Source organism: Hoplias malabaricus, chromosome 14 (genome assembly GCF_029633855.1).
Source record: "Hoplias malabaricus isolate fHopMal1 chromosome 14, fHopMal1.hap1, whole genome shotgun sequence".
In the NCBI taxonomy this organism is placed as follows: domain Eukaryota; kingdom Metazoa; phylum Chordata; class Actinopteri; order Characiformes; family Erythrinidae; genus Hoplias; species Hoplias malabaricus.
Window position 1 is genome coordinate 25,486,947 of NC_089813.1, and position 19,607 is coordinate 25,506,553.

At 37.7% G+C, this 19,607-nt stretch overlaps 1 protein-coding gene across 3 annotated transcripts in view; it reads right to left on the minus strand.

Annotated features, from left to right (window-relative positions):
- Positions 1-6,766: 6,766 nt before the first annotated feature.
- The window catches only part of prdm6 (PR domain containing 6), a 29,368-nt gene continuing 16,527 nt past the window's right edge, over positions 6,767-19,607 (minus strand). For 2 of the 3 annotated variants that reach the window (XM_066644625.1, XM_066644626.1), the window contains exons 5-8: positions 17,086-17,210; positions 14,939-15,281; positions 10,696-10,872; positions 6,767-7,439 (exon numbers count right to left, since the gene is read on the minus strand). In XM_066644625.1, coding sequence (XP_066500722.1) covers positions 7,325-7,439; positions 10,696-10,872; positions 14,939-15,281; positions 17,086-17,210 — 760 coding nt within the window. In that variant the 3' untranslated portion in view covers positions 6,767-7,324. Of the gene's footprint in view, positions 7,440-10,685; positions 10,873-14,938; positions 15,282-17,085; positions 17,211-19,607 lie in introns of all 3 variants that reach the window. The other variant, XM_066644627.1, reaches the window with a different exon arrangement.

Below are 19,607 nucleotides of genomic sequence, written 5' to 3' on the forward strand. Positions count from 1 at the left end.
TGATGACTGGAAATTTTGTCTTTGGTGATAGAAAAATTTATTTTATTATTATAACTATAAAATATTCATTCATTTATTGTCTGTAACTGTTTATCCAGGGCAGGGTCTCAAAGGGATCCGGAGGAAATATTATTATTATTATTATTATTGTTATTATTATTTATTCATTCATTCATTATCTGTAACCGCTTATCCAGTTCAGGGTCTCAGTGGGTCTAGAATCATTGGGCGCAAGGTGGGAATACACCCTGGAGGGGGCGCCAGTCCTTCACAGGGCAACACACACACACACACCTACGGACACTTTTGAGTCGCCAATCCACCTACCAATGTGTGTTTTTGGGCTGTGGGAGGAAACCGGAGCACCCGGAGGAAACCCACGTGGACACGGGGGGAACACACTAACTCCTCACCGACAGTCACCCGGAGCGGGAATCTAACCCACAACCTCCAGGTCCCTGGAGCTGTGTGACTGCGACACTACCTGCTGCGCCACCGTGCCACCCTATTATTTATTTATTTATTTTTTTATCAGAATATGTATATTAATTACAATTGAATTTTTAATGAGGAAATAAGTGTATTAAATCATGGTAGTAGCAAATAAAAAAAATATGGTGATTGGTAAAATCTTGTATGCAGTTTAGGTACCAGAGTCTGTCACAGCAGCTGTCACAGAAAATGTTAAAATAATAACATATTCAGTATATTCATTTATTCATATTCTGTAACCACTTTATCCTTTTCAGTGTCAGCGTGGTTCCTGCAAGGCAGGAACACACCCTGCATGTGGCTCCAGTCCATCACAGGGCACCACACACTCATGTACTAAAGCGTAGAAACAATTCGATATATTTATTACATCCTCATTGATAAATGAGTGTTCCCTGATATAATAATAATAATAATAATAATAAGACAAATTAAGTTTTCTATATACGTAGGACCTCATAGGTTTTAATGCTATGCATAGCATTAAACCCTATGAAGCCCAATGTACATAAATAAGAATATACTGGGAACAATGTATGTGTTTTAGAGCTGGCTAAGGGGCTGTATTCCCCCTTTTTTTCTTCTTGTAGCCTCAGAGTGAAGAGAACATGATGTGTTACTCTAGGTGCATTCTTTTAAAGCAACCTCATTCTTTGTAGATTGATACTGTCTTTGAAGATGAATTGAAATCCTGTTGGTTAGATAAAAGCAGAGAAATAGCAGTGTGAAATCTGCTCGGTGTAATCCAGACCCAAGGTAACTGTACAAATGTGATCAAACTGTACAAATATGCTTAGACATCGTCTTGCAGCATGTAGTCATACGATAATTGGTAAATAAATTGCACCTTTTGTGTCAGCTTAGGGACCTCATGGTGTGCCCACACGCATTCTTGTGCGTGCAAACACACACACAAAAGCTAATTGTCCATCTCCTGCCTTGACCGTTACTGAGAAATACATACTACACTTTATCTGGCTATGAAGAACATCACTCTGGGGCCATTCACATGAACTGCTGTCTGTGAAGCCTGTTTTAGCAGATAGTGATATATTGCTTGTTTTAGGCACTTGCAGAAGAGCACCCCCCCCAACCATCTTGGCACTTATGAGGACAGTTCGTCAGCAACAGCTTACACAGCTGATAGAGAAGCCTTTCTATCTACACATGTATAGAGCCCTACACTCCATGCCTATCCATAGGATTAATGTTTGTCTGAAACATGATGACCAGTTTCAGCATACTTCCAGACTGCTGAGCTTTGATCTCACCCCTTCAGTTTCACACATACCCCTTGTTCCTTCTTAACAAGTCCTGAAGGAACTGCATAGACTTGGCTCATCTGATTCTATATTCCCCTTTCAGGATGACAGATAAAGTACAGCAGCTTATAAATCCAGGCCTTGAACCACAGGGAACCTAGCCTTCGGTGTGGTTACGCACCTAATTCCATGCCATTACCTTCGTGTTACAAAAACTTGGCACCAAAGTAGTTCAAATAATCATTTGTTTGCGTGTTCACCATCTGTCTTCTTAGTCTGCGTTCAAGTATTTGTTTTTCAGCAGCCATTTCTCATCACGTTTTATGAAAACAACTCACATCTTCATAGACGTTTACAATTTGTGAGAAATAATGTTATCTTTTTATGCCTAATAACAAATGACAACTGAATACTGACAGTGTAAGTACAGTCAGCTGCTTTATCTAGACTCAAAAATACATATACACATACTTTCAGCTGCTTGCTTTTGACTTGGCCATTTTAATAGCTTTCATGCAGAGTTGGTGAACTTCTGACCTTGTATGAGATTTGGAGCTCTTTAGCAGCAAACTAGTGAAATCATTCAACCTTTAAAGGTTTCAAGGTGGTTATGTACTTTTCATTAATTTCACTCTTCAGGTTCCCTACTGTACATGGTCTACTGAATGTTCTTGCAGTTGGTTCCAGAATATTTAGAATGTGAGTGTGTTTTAGATGAAAGTCATCCCTCATTAGTACACTGATGAAGAAAATATGAAACATGTACTGAATCAGCCTCAAGATACATTTTTCATGTGAATAAACTGCGTGCAAGCAAATACAGTCAGATGAGAACCAGGATTTCTCTGAGTTTTACATGGCATTGCATGGTTCCAATTAGAAGTTTTTTTCCTTTTAAATTCACTTAGAAAAACTTGAGCTTTATCACTAATTGCTTCTGAGAGTGTGACCTTTGTCTGTTTAGTGTTTTCAACTGCAGGAAATTCCAAGGAAAGTGAAGCATTGTAGTTGAAAGCCCAAGGGCCACTTTCATGTAGGTTTTCAAAATAATAATTTTCATCTGATTGTTTGTTGAGCCCCAGGGCTACACTGCTTTTTACAGGTCTGAGTTCCCATGGCAGAGTGCTGTGATTGATGCCTGAAATGTTAACTATTTGCTTTGTGAATTTGTAATATTCCCTTGGGAGCAATTATGTTAAATTTCAAAATCATATAACTATTAAGTAATAGAAGTCAGGTGGACTTCTTCCCTGATCAAATGTGAGAATGAGTACATCTGTACACTGTACAAATCTGGCTGGCGTTGTTCAAGATTAATTTTCAGCTCTGCACGTTACCGTAATACGATGGAATGTTTCCCACGAATGTGCCTCCAAGTATTACATAAATCAACAATGCAAAATGGCATACCCATTTGTCTTCAGCTCTCAAAAACAAACAATTACAGTCTTGTTCTATGTCATCAAGATCTTTGTTTTTCAATATTATGAAAATACCATGAAAACTAATGATTATCTTCAGCTGGAAAAAAATATATATCCAAACATCAAATTAAACAGAGCTGTCCAAAGACTACACTGAAATAAAACTAGGGTGCTTAATACTATATTAAGATGCATAGCTGTTACACTTACAACTGAATGATGCTGAGTAAGCCAAACTAAACAAGGCAGTGCCAAAAAACGTAGAAATAATGTTGATCTAACAATATCCAGTCATTTCCTCATTTGAGTTGATTGTCAATGATAACTGAAAAGCAATTGTTTTATTCTCTTCCCCTATGTCCTGTATCTCTGAACTGATTTACCTTCTAACAGATTAAATGTTTCAAGCAAGGAACATGAAGCACATCCACAAAAAAAAAAAAGCCCTGCAATTCCAACTCTTCCCAAAAAAGGATAATTTTGAAGTTTTTGTTTTTATTCCTTTTGTGTAATCCATGTGCTGGTTGTGGGGAGGGGACTCGCTTGAAAGGTGTGCATGGCGACCCCTAATAAATCAGAGCACAAGCGAGCGAGCAGCGCTGAGTTCATGTTCCATGGGTCAGATCCATAACCCCCCGACAGCTGCCTGAGCCGCAGATACAGAGGCGTTCTGGGACCTGACCTTCCACACAAACACCACAGGGGCCAGAGCCAGAGCGCTAACCTCCGACGCCACACTGATACATCACCAGCTCTTAAAGATGGATTTCATGCTTTGCACAAGAAAAAGCAAGGCAGAAAAAAACATCACTTTTGATTGTGTATTGTTCCTAGACTGTATCAAACAGTAGCTAGGATTTAAGTAAACAATGGAGATGAAGAAAATACTATGTAACCAACTGCATTATAGGATGTGCTTACAAAGTCCATGTTTGATTGTTAGTGAGGACACAATGCATCCTGGATAAAAATGAAAGAACATATGTATCTACAAAATAGCAACTTTATAGGAAAAGAAAACAAAACTAACTTTCAACAGAAGTCTTTGCATATATATATATATATATATATATATATATATATATATATATATATATATATATATATATATATGAGAGAGAGAGGATGCCCAGCATGCATCATCAGTGTCACAATGAAAACAAGGCCAATAGCATTGCTGGAAAAATTTAGAGAAGCAGAAGAACACATGGCAAGAGTTCTGTAGGGTCGTAAGGTTATGTCATGGAGGCAGTTGTATGCTTAGCATATTACCATGTTTATTTCATAGTAAACATCTGGAGATTAATGCAATACCTAGTGTTGGTAGCAATAAAGCAGTAGGCTTTGTGCATGAGGGGGAAAGTATTGGAGAGTGAGCGCAGGCTATAAATATCAGTAGATGGTATAAAGCGCCAGATTGGAGATTGCTAGCAGACGTAGGTGGAAAAAAAAAACGATAGGTCCTGTAGTGTAAGATGTAAACTACAATGAGGCCGGATGTGGTGTTGTAATCTGAAAGTAAACAGAAGATGCAGTGGATGAAGCTTTTCAAAGGAATAAGTGGAAGTACACAGACTGTGGCTGAGGTGAGAGAATGTGGGTGGTAGGCGCATACAAGAACCTCTCTGAGGACCATCGAGAAGAGCTGGTGGTTTTTGTGGTTGCTGATGGGCTGGGCCCTAACCTCTAATGGGCTGGCATAGAACATTTTACATTTTACCCTGTGTATAATTACAATTATACGAATGACTAATGATATGTGGCTTTGTGAAATCTGGTAAATTGGTTTTTCACCATGAAGTAGAAAAGCTAATATCAGCATGATTGAAAACAAATTAAAAAGCATTTAAAATACATTTGTACCTTCAAAATAATTAACTTTTTTGAATTTACAATCATACTGCATTACAACTAACCCTGCCATGTGGAGGCTGTACCTCAGCTTCAGGTTCACAACAGGATACTATTATTGCAAATAAGAGGGAAGATTGTAGATGGGGCAACTCATATGCTGAAATATAATACGAATATAAACGATACCTTTATGTTTCAGAAATGTCATAGACTCAATTGGTCAAAAACTGCAGGCATTGCTCTAAAAATACGATAAAATAACTATAATCATGGGCGGCACAATGGCACAGCGCAGCTTCAGGGACCTGGAGGTTGTGGGTTCAAGTCCTGCTCCGGGTGACTGTCCGTGAGGAGTTTCCACATGGGTTTCCTCCCATGGTAAAAAACACATGTTGGTAGGTTGATTGGTGACTCAAAAAAAAAAACTTATCCATAGGTATGAATATGTGTCGCCCTGGGAAGGACTGGCGTCCCCTCCCAGTGATTCTGGGTAGGCTCCGGACCCACCACGAGGCTGAACTGGATAAGCGGTTACAGACAATGAATGAATGAACTATAATCACATTATTCTTCTTGAACCTGTTTTAACTGCAAAATGTATTTTACCCTATGTAAAGTGTCGCCCCACTTTCCCTTATTTATTGGCCCTTTATTTTGAGGGACCATACTTTCATGAGATTGGTGGAGACATACTTCAACATTCCTCTGTCACTTCTGTTTACACAGAGAGCCAGTTGCGTTAAATGAAATGCCCTCATATGTAGAAAGTAAATGCTAGTGGTTTATTTTGTCCATGCATTATGTTTATGCAGGCATTAAGTTAGTTTTGTCCCTCTGTATGAGGAATGATTTAAGCACTTAGGAATGATTCATAAAATTAAAAGAGCACACAATCCAGTAGTGCGTTTCAGCTTTGTTTTTACATTTTTCACAAGAAATGCATTTTGTTTTTGGCTGTAGCCCATTGTTTATTTAAAAAGGCAAATGTTGAAATCATGCAAACGAGAGTCAAATGTGGATAAGACTGAGCTCATCTCACCATCCAGAACTTAAAGCAGTCTTAGACACAGCACAGGTAATGATTATCATACACATGATACTGCTTTCAACACAACTGACTCTTTGTTCAACTCAAAAGGCTTAGTTCCATGAAAAACAAAGTCTGTAGAGCCTTAGAAAAAGTAGTACATCTTGATTGAGTTACTTTGGTTCAGAGGTAAATCAGTGTGATCTTTTTTAATATATATCTTTGACACTTGGTCAAACACTATGTTAAATAATCTGAGACTGAGCAGCTCAGTCTGTCTGTGTTTTTGATTAGCAAAAAGTATGTCAAAATAAGGCTATGTACATTCTGGATTTCGAAAGATAAACCTTCCACAAAGTCTGGCGAACACAGAAATTGTAATATTTGTCTTGGAATAATGATGTTAAAGATTCTTTCTGACAAATTGCAACATTCAGTTGCCACACTCCCCAAATAAAAGGAGCACGGCTGTAAAAGCAGTTTTTAAAAAGTTTTTTTATGAATAACGCAACAGCCTCAGTTCTATATAATCACGTTTTATACATCTTCCTGTGCCTTTCATATTCAACAGAATTTTTTTTTTCATATTTTATTTATTTCACTATGATTTTTTTCTCTTTTACTCATACTTAAATAGACTCCATAATTACATTTTGGAGCATTATCCAACAGAAGTATTAAATAATAACTGTCAAAAGTGCCAAAAAGCATGATATGAGAGAAATATAATTCAAAATTTACATTTTATACAGAAGAGATTCCTTTCTTTTTGTGAAAATTTTTCCTCAAAAATCCCGCTTTCTAAATGGTACGATTATACAGATATTGTGCATTTTCATTTTGAAGGGTGCCTATCTGTGCACCCTTCTAGACTTCTCCCTTTGGTTTCATTGTACAGAGTACAAGACAAACATATAAAGCAGTAAACCATGTTTTGGTAACTTGTGGCTACATCATATTGTCGCAGCATCTGTGACTTTTTAACACAGCCATGATTCTCCCAGTCATGAATAAATAATCTTGTCTTGCCCTCCTAATACCCTCCCCTCCCTTATTTTCTATTTGCCCTTCCCATCCACTGCCACTTCCAGTCCCTTATCTGTGTCTGGATCGATAACTTTTAACATCTTACTTATTTTATTACTGCTTTTGGTTTTCTAGGGCTGATTGAGAGTTTCTCAGAGGAAATCTTTGGTTTTGCTTAAGTGTCCGTGACATTTAATCATGATTTTCCCTTGCCGTTTAATTCCAGCTCGGTCAATCAGCTAATCCACCTCAATTGATTCGCTGCTTTCGCTGATGGGCTTGCACTCGTTGGGCATCCGCTGGTGTCTGCTGAGCTGCGTAGCCTGTGTGAAGCTCCTGTCGCACCGCTCACACCTGGGCACACACACACACAAAACAGATAACGCATTTAGTGAGGGCCATCAGACGTTGCGTCTCATCTTGTGTTGCCTTAATGACAAGTGACACTTGAAAGTGGCTGGGAATCTTACTGGGCCAGAAAGGTGTAATTGCCGCCCACGCCTAAGGGCCTTGATGCCGATGATGGGTGAAGGCTCAGACGCTTCACAACACAGGGACCCTGTCAATAATCTGAGAGGAAGGGGTGCCCCCAGAGAGGCCTGTCTAGATAAGACCCCACATCATTGTCACTTACGATAGATAAAGAACAAAAAGAGATTTTCAGGAGGCTGGCTATCAAAGGGAGCATCTCCTGATGGCTTGTACTTAGCAGGCTTGAAAGCAATGATAGCATGCACAAAGTGTATGGAGGTTGGTGTTCATTCAGCTGGATGTAACCTGCAGCTCAGAAATTTGGAAGGGGTCTATGGTGTATCATCTACCTCCAAAAAGTTTTCACAAAAGAAAAATAAAGAAAAAGATTTAAATATTAATTCAGAATTCATTTTCTGTTTTTTGTTTATTCTTTTTGCTTTATAAAAAACCTAATTTGGTATTCTGACACTCAGGACACATCACAACAGCCAGTGTACAAAAAAGTACAAAAAAACCTCTTTGTCTCTAGTTCTAGTCCATTACATTAAAATATTTTAATTTTAAAAGTTTTTAAAAATAAAGGTATTATTTTTTATTAATTTTCATAAAACAGAGATCAATAATATGTTGCATTTAAAAATGGTGACATACAAACTTATGGAAGGAATATGGCCACTTTATTTTTTCCAAGCTCTCGTTGCCCTGACATCAGCAAAGAGATGGAGCATTTTCGTAATTAATTCATGTTTATTTCTTTGCGATATTGTTTCCAAGTCAGAAACAACAGGTAATTTATCAGTCTTTCACCTTTTCGTCTCCCACACACCCCACACCAATTACACTATGCAGGGGATCAGTTATTACATTCATCAGATCATAATTGTTATTTGCAACCAAACTCTAGACAGCAAACAGCTGAGCTGGAACACCAAATTTGTAGATGATGTCTTACAGTGCAAAAAAACTTGAGCATTCTCCACAAAGAAAAGAGAAAATGCCAGCCTTATTCTATCAAGCACATCAGCTCAATGAGAATAACTCAGGCATATTGATTGACTAAAGATTTCTGTGGTGTATTCATTAATGTCTTTGTGTGCTTCTTCCTCTCTGGAGCTCCTGAAGTGCTGATGACACATTTGTGTATCACTGATTGCTTATTAGATAACTGATTTGTTACTGGATTGCTCTGCTCCAAATAGCCCAACTTCTAACACTAGAATTGCTTAGCTAGTGAGATGCTATAAAGAGACTTTAATTATAGACTTGACTTATGACTTAACATTTGTCATATGACCAGGAACAGCTAGAAGATACAGGTGAATCTCATTTAGAGGAGTTCTACATAAGGCCTCAGTCTTGTACCACAAAGAGTGCAATCTGTAAATAAATGTTATATAATGTAATAATAATAATGGGCAATTATTTGTCAGTGAACATACACACACTAGTTAACTAGGGGCTGTGAACACACACCTAAAGTGGCAGGCAGCCTTCCCTGGCGCCCAGGGGCAGCATTTCCAACAACCCATGGATGTTCCTGCCTGTCCTGGGGATCAAACTGGCAAACTTCTGGCACCAAGCCTGGTCCGCTAACAATTAGTCCAAGGCTGCCCCATAATGGTGTGTTAGAAAAATTATCAGACATTGCCTAAACCCTAGTGAACCAGTCTTGGAACTGGCAGCTTGCTGATTTGATCTCCTTGACCGTCAGGAAAATTGGGGGCAGGGGCATGAAGGAACAACACTGTCTCCTCCCTCAGCATGGCTGAAGTTCCTTTGAGCAAGGCTCCCAACTTCCAAAAGCACCCGGGCACCGAGGGTGGCTGCCCACTGCTGTGCATTTGTGTCTGTGTGTGTGTGTGTGTGTTTTCTTTCCGCCATGGATGGGTTAAATGTCAGGGTCAAAATTAGTTGCAATGTTGTACCCTGACACTACAGCATGAACAAATTTTGAATGCTATCATGCTGTAACAAAGAAAGAGTCTGATTGCTGTCAACAAGACAAAGACACAAATCCTGATCCCAGTAGCTCCATGAAAATCAAGATTCTCAAGTCAAACATGCACATTACAAACAGCACTTTAGACCAAATCATCAGTTCCTGCATTTATTTAAAAACCCCATCAGGAAATATTTGACTTGTCAGAGCAGATTTTTATGCTTAAAGGGCAGTTAAATGATACTGAATAAGCAATATTCATAGAGGGATTATAATGATGGAGTAAACTGTTTACATGTGAGATCACTGTTATTATGTTGGAATACTCCTTATTGTTATTGGTTTTGAGTAGTGTTTGTGTATATAAATTACATACAGTTATCTGAGATGGCATTCTTTATATTAACTTTAGTCTGTTTCATTTAGTGTTAGCCTCAATGTCTTATGCAAGTCATAATCAGGACAGAGTAACCCCCCATCCGGGTTATAGACCTACTTAAGTATTTCTGTTCAAAACTCTGTGAAGTGATGTACAATTTAAGTGCAATGATTTCTAATTGGGCTTTCATGCTCTTCAATGTGAAGCTATGTGAAAGTACGCTTTAAATAAAAAAACCTCAGGTAGTCTTTAATTAGTGTTGCTTGGGAGCTTTATTGAAAACATGACCTGTATTTGGTGTAGGGAAAGAGGCTGGAGTCAAAAAGGTCATATGTAAGTAACAGCCCATTGACTTAAAAGAAATCCATTAACCACTCTGCATGTTCAATTTGTTCTATTTTTCTAAAGAAATCTATGTAGTTCACATAGTTCCTCTCTTGAATCTAAGTGCTTTAGCTAAAATGCTAACCCCAGACCTAGACAATAATATTTTCTTCCCATAAGTTGTGGCCAAAGGAATGTCAGTGCTGTCAGTGCTGGAAATACCATGATGGGCCAAATGCAACCAAACTGTTATATAACCTTATGGTGGTTTTAATTCAAGCAAGATGTATTATGGGGCTGGCAACAGAATATTCACACTAGTTCACTAGCTATACCACATGCTATGAAATATGTCATCTAATTGAATTTATTATACCTTTAAATATCGATGATTTTTGTGTTGTTATTGCAACACTTTCTATCAAGAGAATTGCAAAAAAAAAATAAATAAATAAAATGTTGACGAGGAAGCAATGGTACTCACTGTTACTTACTTGAATGGCTTCTCCCCAGTGTGTGTGCGGATGTGGTTGTTGAGTGTGGTGGCCCCGGCAAAAGCTCGTCCACAGTAGCCACACTTGAAAGGCCTGTCGCTGGAATGTGTTACCACATGGTTGCGTAGCTCTGAGGGCTGGGAGAAAGACTGGGAGCAGTGTCCACACTGATACGGTCTGGAAACACACACCCAAGAGCAAATCAGTGACATCCCAGTGCAGTTACCATGGCAGCATGACCTCTCATCAACAATGGGGCAAGGAACAGGGTTTGGGCCATCTATCAATATTTTCACTTGCTCGTAGCATTGCTCAGAGGGATAGGGTTTCTTCTGCTTTTCAGTTTGGGAGTGCATAGCTACAACTGTAATGATCTCTGTTAATTATTAGCCCAGTTCCAGTTAATCATGGAGAGCTGATAACAAATCACAAATGTATTGACAATTAGGGGCAACAAACGAAAGCACTTACAGGCGTAATTAGATGAATCGACAATTCAACTGTGCCATCAATCACGTTATTTATATGGTTAGAGGAAAAAGACAAAATAGTTCACCTGAAAGCTAAGTCATTTAAGTCAAAGGAAAATGTTTTGCAACAGTATTGCCTTATCATTGTGTGTTGTTAACAGTACACATTTACTGAGTAAATTGTTTGTTTGGTTTTTTTTAATCCACAACATGCATTTTTATAGTATCCACTGGCCTCTGTGACTGAAGTTTTTCTGTTGGAAGATGCATTGATTATGAATATTTTAACATGATAAATGTTTGGCAAGTATTTACTACAGTAGCACTTGTGATTAATGTCAACATATTGTTTACTGCCGCAATGGGCCCTGGTGTGGCACAATATTAGAGATAAATAGCCTACTGAACTACTGGACTGCATTTGTACCAAAACATGCACAACCCTTTAAGCCTTTAACGAATATAAAATGAAAATATGTTGGACTGCGGATATCTGTAGAAATCAAGGATGCCTGCTCTGGAAAGAGAACACATTTTAAGGACAGTTCTGAGAGTTAAGAGATTGTATTTTTGGTGTTTATGGAAAGTTTCATTCATTAATGGGATGTAACAAAATTAGGACACCAGTGATGACTGATGTACTCAAACGGAAAACAAGAAAAACACTTTTTGCTCAGACAGGTCAGCAAAACAGATAAGCAAAACCCTTTTCGTGATGATATACCAGAGTAATTTATCTCCTGTGAAATGTGCATATAAAACAAACATCAATAAATATGTATAGGCCAAAGCCCATAAAACATAGCTGAGAGCATTTTAAACAGATTCACAGGGTCATTTATGGCACTGGCTTCGACTCCAAATACCAACAGATCCAGATTCCCTTGTTCAGCTAAATTTTATCTGCACCCCAGGGTCATAAAGTTTAATATTGACAACCCCTCACATTGACTTCAACTCCTAGGGTATCCCAGCAACATTTTTCTTCTGTATGAATATTAGTTTATTGAATAAGTGGCATCTGTTTTCCTCTGCATCACCGTTGGAGTGGGTATTTCTTTGTGACAGCAGCAACTGATTTATAGGTTTGTATGCACCCAAGAAAAATAGTGCTAAGCAAAAATTTTCCAATAGATCCTGGCCTGTATTTAATTAGGTTTAGAGATGTTACACACTGTGTTTGAACCCTAAATCCACAAAGGTTGGTGATGTGAAACTGTGTGTAAATGAAGGATTCTACATCTCTTACACAGTTTGCAGAGAAGCTAAATTGTTTCTATTTATGACATACGGTGAAATAATTGCACTGGCTATGGGGAACATTCTGATTATGCTTAATAATATATGTCTTATATATAGTATATGTTCTTTCAGCAATTGTTTATTTCATTCATTTATTCATTCTGTAACCGCTTGTCCAGTTCAGGGTCACGGTGGGTTCGGAGTCATTGGGCAAAATGCAGGAACACACCCTGGAGGGGGAGCCGTGTGTTTTTGGACCATGGGAGGAAACCGAAGGGAGCCCACGCAGACACGGGAAGAACACACCAAACTCCTCACAGTCACCTGGAGCAGGACTTGAACCCACAACCTCGAGCTCCCTGGAGGTGTGTGACTGCGACACTACCTGCTACTTTACAATAAAAAATTAAATTTATATTAAATTACTAATTGCTCAAAAATACATTATTTGATGTTTTAAATGAATTCATTAATGATTGAATCAGTACTGCACCAAAAGCCAAATTGTGACAGTCATAATGTTTTGGCCAGAGAATCTCCAGGCCTTTTTATTTCCCACGCATTATCTAAGCGAAGGCAAGCAGTGAATAATGACAGGGACTTTGATACCCAAATTTCACTGAATGCTAGCTCTTCTGGTTGGACCACATGGAAGAATCTATTTTAGAAAGCTGTTAGAACAAACAGGGCATTGCTGTTTGCAGCATTGGAGGCTGCACGCCCATGCTGATCTCTTTCCTTCATTGGGCATCCATGAGCCTTGGGCACACATAACCCTGTCACTGACTCACCCACAATCCTTCCTTGAAATATTAACAACTGCATACTGGGGACTTACTATTTCGGAGATGCCCTGACCTAAACATTATGAACATCACAACTTGGCCCTTATCAAAGTTGCTCAGGTCCTTACACTTGCACATTTTTCCTGCTTCCAATATATCAATTTCAAGAACTGATTGTTCAGTTGATGTCTAATACATCCCACCTCTTGACAGTGCCACTGTAAGCTAACTGGCATATGCTGAGACCCTGCTATAGCTGAAAACCATATGCTTCTTAATTAAATACAAACAATAAATTGATTAATTTCTTTTGGACATACCTTCACCTGTATTACTTGTATTTGTCTTAGAAACACATTTCTTTTTCAAATTAACCATAAGCATAAAAAATGCTTTTCAGTTCTGAAGTGTGTCCAAATATTTGAAAGGTAGTGTATGAGAACCCTTTATTAATTTTTTTTTCACCAGACATGTGTTTGCAAAAGAGTCCTTTAGTCAGATGATTGGATACACATGAGTGATGTTGCAAGTCAAAAACACTGATCAGTTGTTACATTCAAACCACTCAGTTTCCTGGCAGAACAGCTAAGAAAGTGATGTAAGAATGACTGAAAACTATCAGTGTTCTAAAAAGAATTACCATCATGATGCTTTTGGCCATGCTGCCAACACTGGCTCACCACTTAACCTTCAGCAGTAGCAACAGCAAATGCTACACAGCCTTACAAATCATTTGACCTAACAAGTGTGTAAACAATAATGTAGAGGATTTACTAGGTTTGCTCACTGTTACTCAATAAGGGAGATCAGGTTAAGTATTATGGGTGAAACGATACATAATTCTAAATTTGATTTGATATTATAAGGTTGTGTCTCCAAAGTAGTGCCTGAATTTATGGTTTTTGTCATTTGTTAATAATGATCTGTATCACATGTTAAGGGAATGATAACCTTAGTTTGATATGCTTTTAAATTCTAAGGAAAATATTTAATGTTTAGATGAAAATGTCTTGACATCAATTATAAACCAATTGCTTTGGCTTACACAAATAAAAGTCAACAAATAGCCTGTCATCTCAAGAACATAAACACCCAAAAATCAAAACCTAATATATTGAGCCTGTGAATGTATTAGGTTTACAAATATGTTTTAAAGCTTTGTGTGTGTGTGATGTATAGTTGTAATGCAAATTTCAAACATTCACCCGTTCATTTGTCATTTTATCGTAACTGTTGTATAGTATTAAATGTTATTTATTCAACAAAATATAACTTACAAATGAAGCAGTTTAAAAATGGCAAGTGATAATAATTAATTGGTCACTGCATTCGTTATGAGTTCCATTAAGGAAAAAGTGCTGAAAAAGCATGTGCATCGATTTATTCTGTTCTTGGGGATAATACTGTCCCAATATACAAAAATGAAGATGTAAAAATGAAGATTTCAATGTTAGAGATTGTGAATGGAGCGTATTAATACGTAATAATTTTTTTCTAATAAAATAGAAATTGTAGTATTTAATTACATGCAACAGTTACCATAAAAAGACAATAGAGTGGGAGAATGTTTGAAATTTATGATACAATTGTACATTATACAAAAACACTTTAAAATTTATTTATACATCTATAGCACATCTAGTACTATACTACTATAACATATAAACATATAACCTAAACCAGCCCACTTTTGATATATGACTTTTCAAGACATCTTGAAATAATTTTGCCATATGGTATAGTTACCTGTCTGGGTTTTGTGTGCACACATGCATTTGTAGAAGAATGCGCTGGGTGAAGGTCTTGAAACACTGGCCACACTTCCACAAGTGCCAGTCACTAAACTCTGTATTGAGCTGGCTAGTAGAGGTGGGACTGGCAAGCACCCTCTGGTTTTTGGAGCTCAGCTGGTTAAAGCCAGATTCTGTGCTGCCTGCCTTGTCCAGGAGGGAGAAACTCCTTGAGCAGGGTGAGTGAGGGAAAACCATTGAGCGCTGCAGAATGCTGGAGGTGGATTTGGATGTCTTGCTAAAGGGCTGCAGGCTCTCCTGTCGAGACATGGCCTCGATTACAGTAGATGGCACATTCACTGTTCAAAAAAGCACAAGGATAAACTTAGGATGTGAATTCACAAAAGCAGTGAAGAGGTTAATTTGAGTGACAGAATATTTTTAGTTTATTGGCTGATTATATATTGTAAATAATTTTTATATGTAGGTCATATTTCTTGTTAACTACTCAAGACAAATTAAAATTGGCTGCATTTACTACTACTGTCTGCCTGACAAACAGCAGACCTCAACATTTTCATTGAAAGAATACTGTTGTTGTAGAAATACTGTGTTTTCAGAAGATAATTTCATATAAAACTTTACATTTCAGAGGGCAGAGCCAGTTTATCTCATGCTTAGACAAACCATGTTCCACATTCTTTGTAACACAGCATGCTGTGCACACAAACATAACATTACCAAACTGTAAGATGAGACTTGTGGGAGAAGAACTAAGCCATTCTTATTTTAAAAACCCAATGCATCCAATTCAATAATATGTGAATTATGTATCTCTTGACTGAGTTTTAATGTATGATTGTGATCTCTGCTGAGCATCAAGGTAAAGTAGTGTGATTAGAGTTAGCACTTATGTGTATTTGAAAATACACACAGATCTGTTAAGGAGCTCTTGGGGCCGTGAATTGTAGGGGATATTTTAAGATGCAGAGTTCATTGTTGACCAACTTAAGCTTTCCTGTAAACAAAGCAGTTCTATTTTTGGGAAATGCCTCGATGTTGTACAACAGTTTGTGGCTTTGACTTGTCCTTCACATTCAGTAACTGAAACATTTTCCAAGACAATGCACAACAACGAATACAAAGAAAACAACAAACCATAAGAAAAGTGGTTTCAGAAGTGACTTGAAGTCCTTAAATAAAGACAGCAAATGTCCTGTTACAATGTAATGTCAATGTAAGCAGTGTTTACTCATGTTTAATCAATGAGATTCCTAATAAATAAATCTTCTCTATTGGTCTAGATAAAACATTTGCGTACACAGTTTTATCCAGTATGTATGCATTTGACCTAAAGTACTAGGGTACATTCCACCATAGGCAAGAGCTTATTGCTCTGGCTGTGTGGTGCTTTTTTTCTTTTGGTTTCAGTATTGCATCTATCAAATCATACTGTACACTTTGGAGAACAGTTTGGAGGGAGGGGGAGTTGTCTAAACACAACAGCAACCAGACTGAAGTCATAAAATGTCTCTCATATAAACACTAAACTGTCAGACTTTGTCAGATGTCCAGGCGTTCCACTGGCCAATGGACTCAACAAACACTAGACCTAACTGTATGTGGTAAATGCTCGTTTATGTTGAGGAAATGTATTGCCTCAAAGAAGATGTATTACCTCAAGAAGTACATCCAAAAACATTTCGGAATGTTTCATGAATTCCTGGGAGACCTAAATATATTTTACCTAAAATGCACCACCACTGTTAATCTCCAACGTCCATATTTGAAATACAAGTTAAGATTTATAAGGCAGTTCAAAAACCAGAGACACTCAACTGACTTCCATTACTGTAAACTTGACTGGCCTACCACCATGTCTTATGTGAAAAAAATAATTTTTTTGGATGAACTAAACCTAAAGTTGAGTGTAAGAATGGTGAAATTCTTGAATAATGGGAATAACTGTTCAATGCCCAATAACATTCCTTGCGGTTGTGATTTGTTTTTGTAAAACTCAGATTTATTTGGCAATATTCTCATTAATGTCTTTTTAATACACAAAACATGTAGTAGCATGCCCTCATGTGTTTAAATTATTATTGCATATCTAGTAGCTTAGTGAATGAGGCACTGTCTACCTGTCAGAAAAGCAAGACTTACAGTTTTCATCTTGTGCGATACACTGCAGGGGGATGCCAAAAAAGGAAGTGTAACTGTCATTGTACCAGACCAGAAGCTCTGTTCCTCGAGGAATGTCCATGCAAGCCCGGTAGAATATACAAGACCTGAAAACATGATCACAGGATATGTGTCAATCATACTGTTCACTTTGCAAAGAGACATTCACTCTATTTCCCTCTTTCCATAATTCTCTCTATGAATCATTTGTCAAATCAAGAGGTTTTATTGTTGCCCCAATCATATACCATTACACACTGAATGAAGACAACAGTACTCCATGAACATGGGGCAACATAAAGAAAGGAATACTACACAACACTAAATAACTTACCAAATATGCAAAAGCTAGGAGAAAATAATTAATACAAAAGAACAGACAGAACCAAGCAGCATATACACAGTACAGAATATATATGTAGTAGAAGATACATACATACAGCACCAATCAAAAGTTGGACACATCTTCTTATTAGTGGAATGGGGCTGTTCACTGTATAGAACTTTGTACCAGCCCCTACCTCTGCACAACCCAAGTTATGGTCTAAAGCACATTAAGAAGATGAGGAGTTCTACAAATTAACTCTTGACGAAGCCACAGCTGTTCACTGAAAAGCATTCCAGTTGACGACCTCAAGAGGCTGACTGAGAGAATGCCGAGAGTAAGCAAAGCTGTCATCAAAGCAAAAGATGGCTACTTTGAAGAATCTAATTTATGAAACATATTCTGGTTTGTTTGACACTTTTTGTTTACTACATAATTTCATGTGTACCTTAATAGTTTTAATGTCTTCCACATTCATTTACAATGTAGAAAATATATTTAAAAAAAAACACAGAAAAAACATTTAATGGGAATTTGTCCTTACTTTTCACTGGTACTGTAGAGTCACATTATGTGGAAAATGGGCCAAAACAAAGGAAACCTCGCTGAGTGGGCGTGCCCAAACATTTGACTGGTACTTTATCAGCAGTCAGCATATAACTCAGCAATTACAGAGGCAGAAGAATCATGTCAGAATGTTGTCATGTCTACAGAAGATTTACAAAGAAAAATGTGAGGCATGTTTATTTAGGACACCCATAAAAAAATGTTTTTTTTCCCAATATAACAGCATATATAAACTCATGAGGATATGTGCCACTACAATTTAAACCTAAGGAGTATTTAGCACCAATTGAGGCCGCACTCAAACAGTAATATTTATGTTTTATACTCATTTAATTTTTTACATTTTGTAATACTCACAAAATGTGTTATTGCAGATTTTGTTTGTTTAATGCATCAGAAGAGTTTTAAACTGGGATGGGGCGTTTCAAATTTTTAGCAATAAACTCCTTTGGTCTCTGCAGAGCTGCTGAAGTCTGTGAATTTTATTAATTCTTTCCACCATTACACCAAAATAAAACAAGGGGCTATCCTATAAATCAAAATCATCTCATAACCCATGAAAGGAAAAAAAAAAAGACTATACCATGTACTTTATACCGTTGTAACAGTTCGTCTCTCAGTTTGGCTTCACTTAACATAAACACTGGAGCACACAAATAAATGTACTCGGACTAAATGACTCAGTTGGCCGCTGAAAGAGGGCTGTTTTTGGAGCAATGGGTGGTCTCGCACACTTTCAGAGGAGGGCGAACGAGTGTAAACGAACACCATCTCTTACAACGCTGCCGTCACTTCCAAAATGTGCACAGAACTCTGCACTGGCCAAGCACATCAAAGGCCATTTTTTCCTCTCCGTCTTGGATAACATTTCCCGCGCTGACATGTATTTAGTATTGTGGTTGGATGACTCATAAAGACAACGGCGGGGCGTCCCCAGTGCAAGCGAAGTGAAGCACATGCCAATGGACATTATTGTCAGAACAAAACAAAACAGCCAGCTCGGGGTCGATCAATCATGGGCCGCTTTGAAGAGAATTCCATTTAGATATTGCAAATCATAACATGCGGAACTCAATCCAGCTGACGGAGAGGACATCCCACTGTACAGCGTGCACAACTTGGAAAAACTCCTCACAGTCTGTGCTTAATGTATAGTATATGTATGCACAGTAGAGTCTGAAAGTGAGGAAGGTCTCACCTCTGAGTCGCCTTACAGCTACAATCCTCTGTGTGTATACCTATTTAGAACTCTACGTTGTCGCATTGTCTTAAAAGTAAAATGACACATATAAACAGTTTATGTAGATACTTGAAAGACTTGAAGATACACATTGAAGCTGTATACAGATTAATCCCTTTGAGTGATGTAATTCAAAAGATTAACACCATCTCATGCCCTCAAACTGCCTGCTGATATGCATAGCTAGTAATATACACATATACCAAACCCCTCCTACTTCATAAAAATACACGCCTCATTTACAGAATGACAATTAGAGACCTTAGAAATGCTTATTTTAAAAGCATATTTTTGTTTCTAAAAGATGTATTTCAACATTTTTATGATTTAAATTATTTAGAAATAAGGTTCATACGACCCATTGTGATCCCA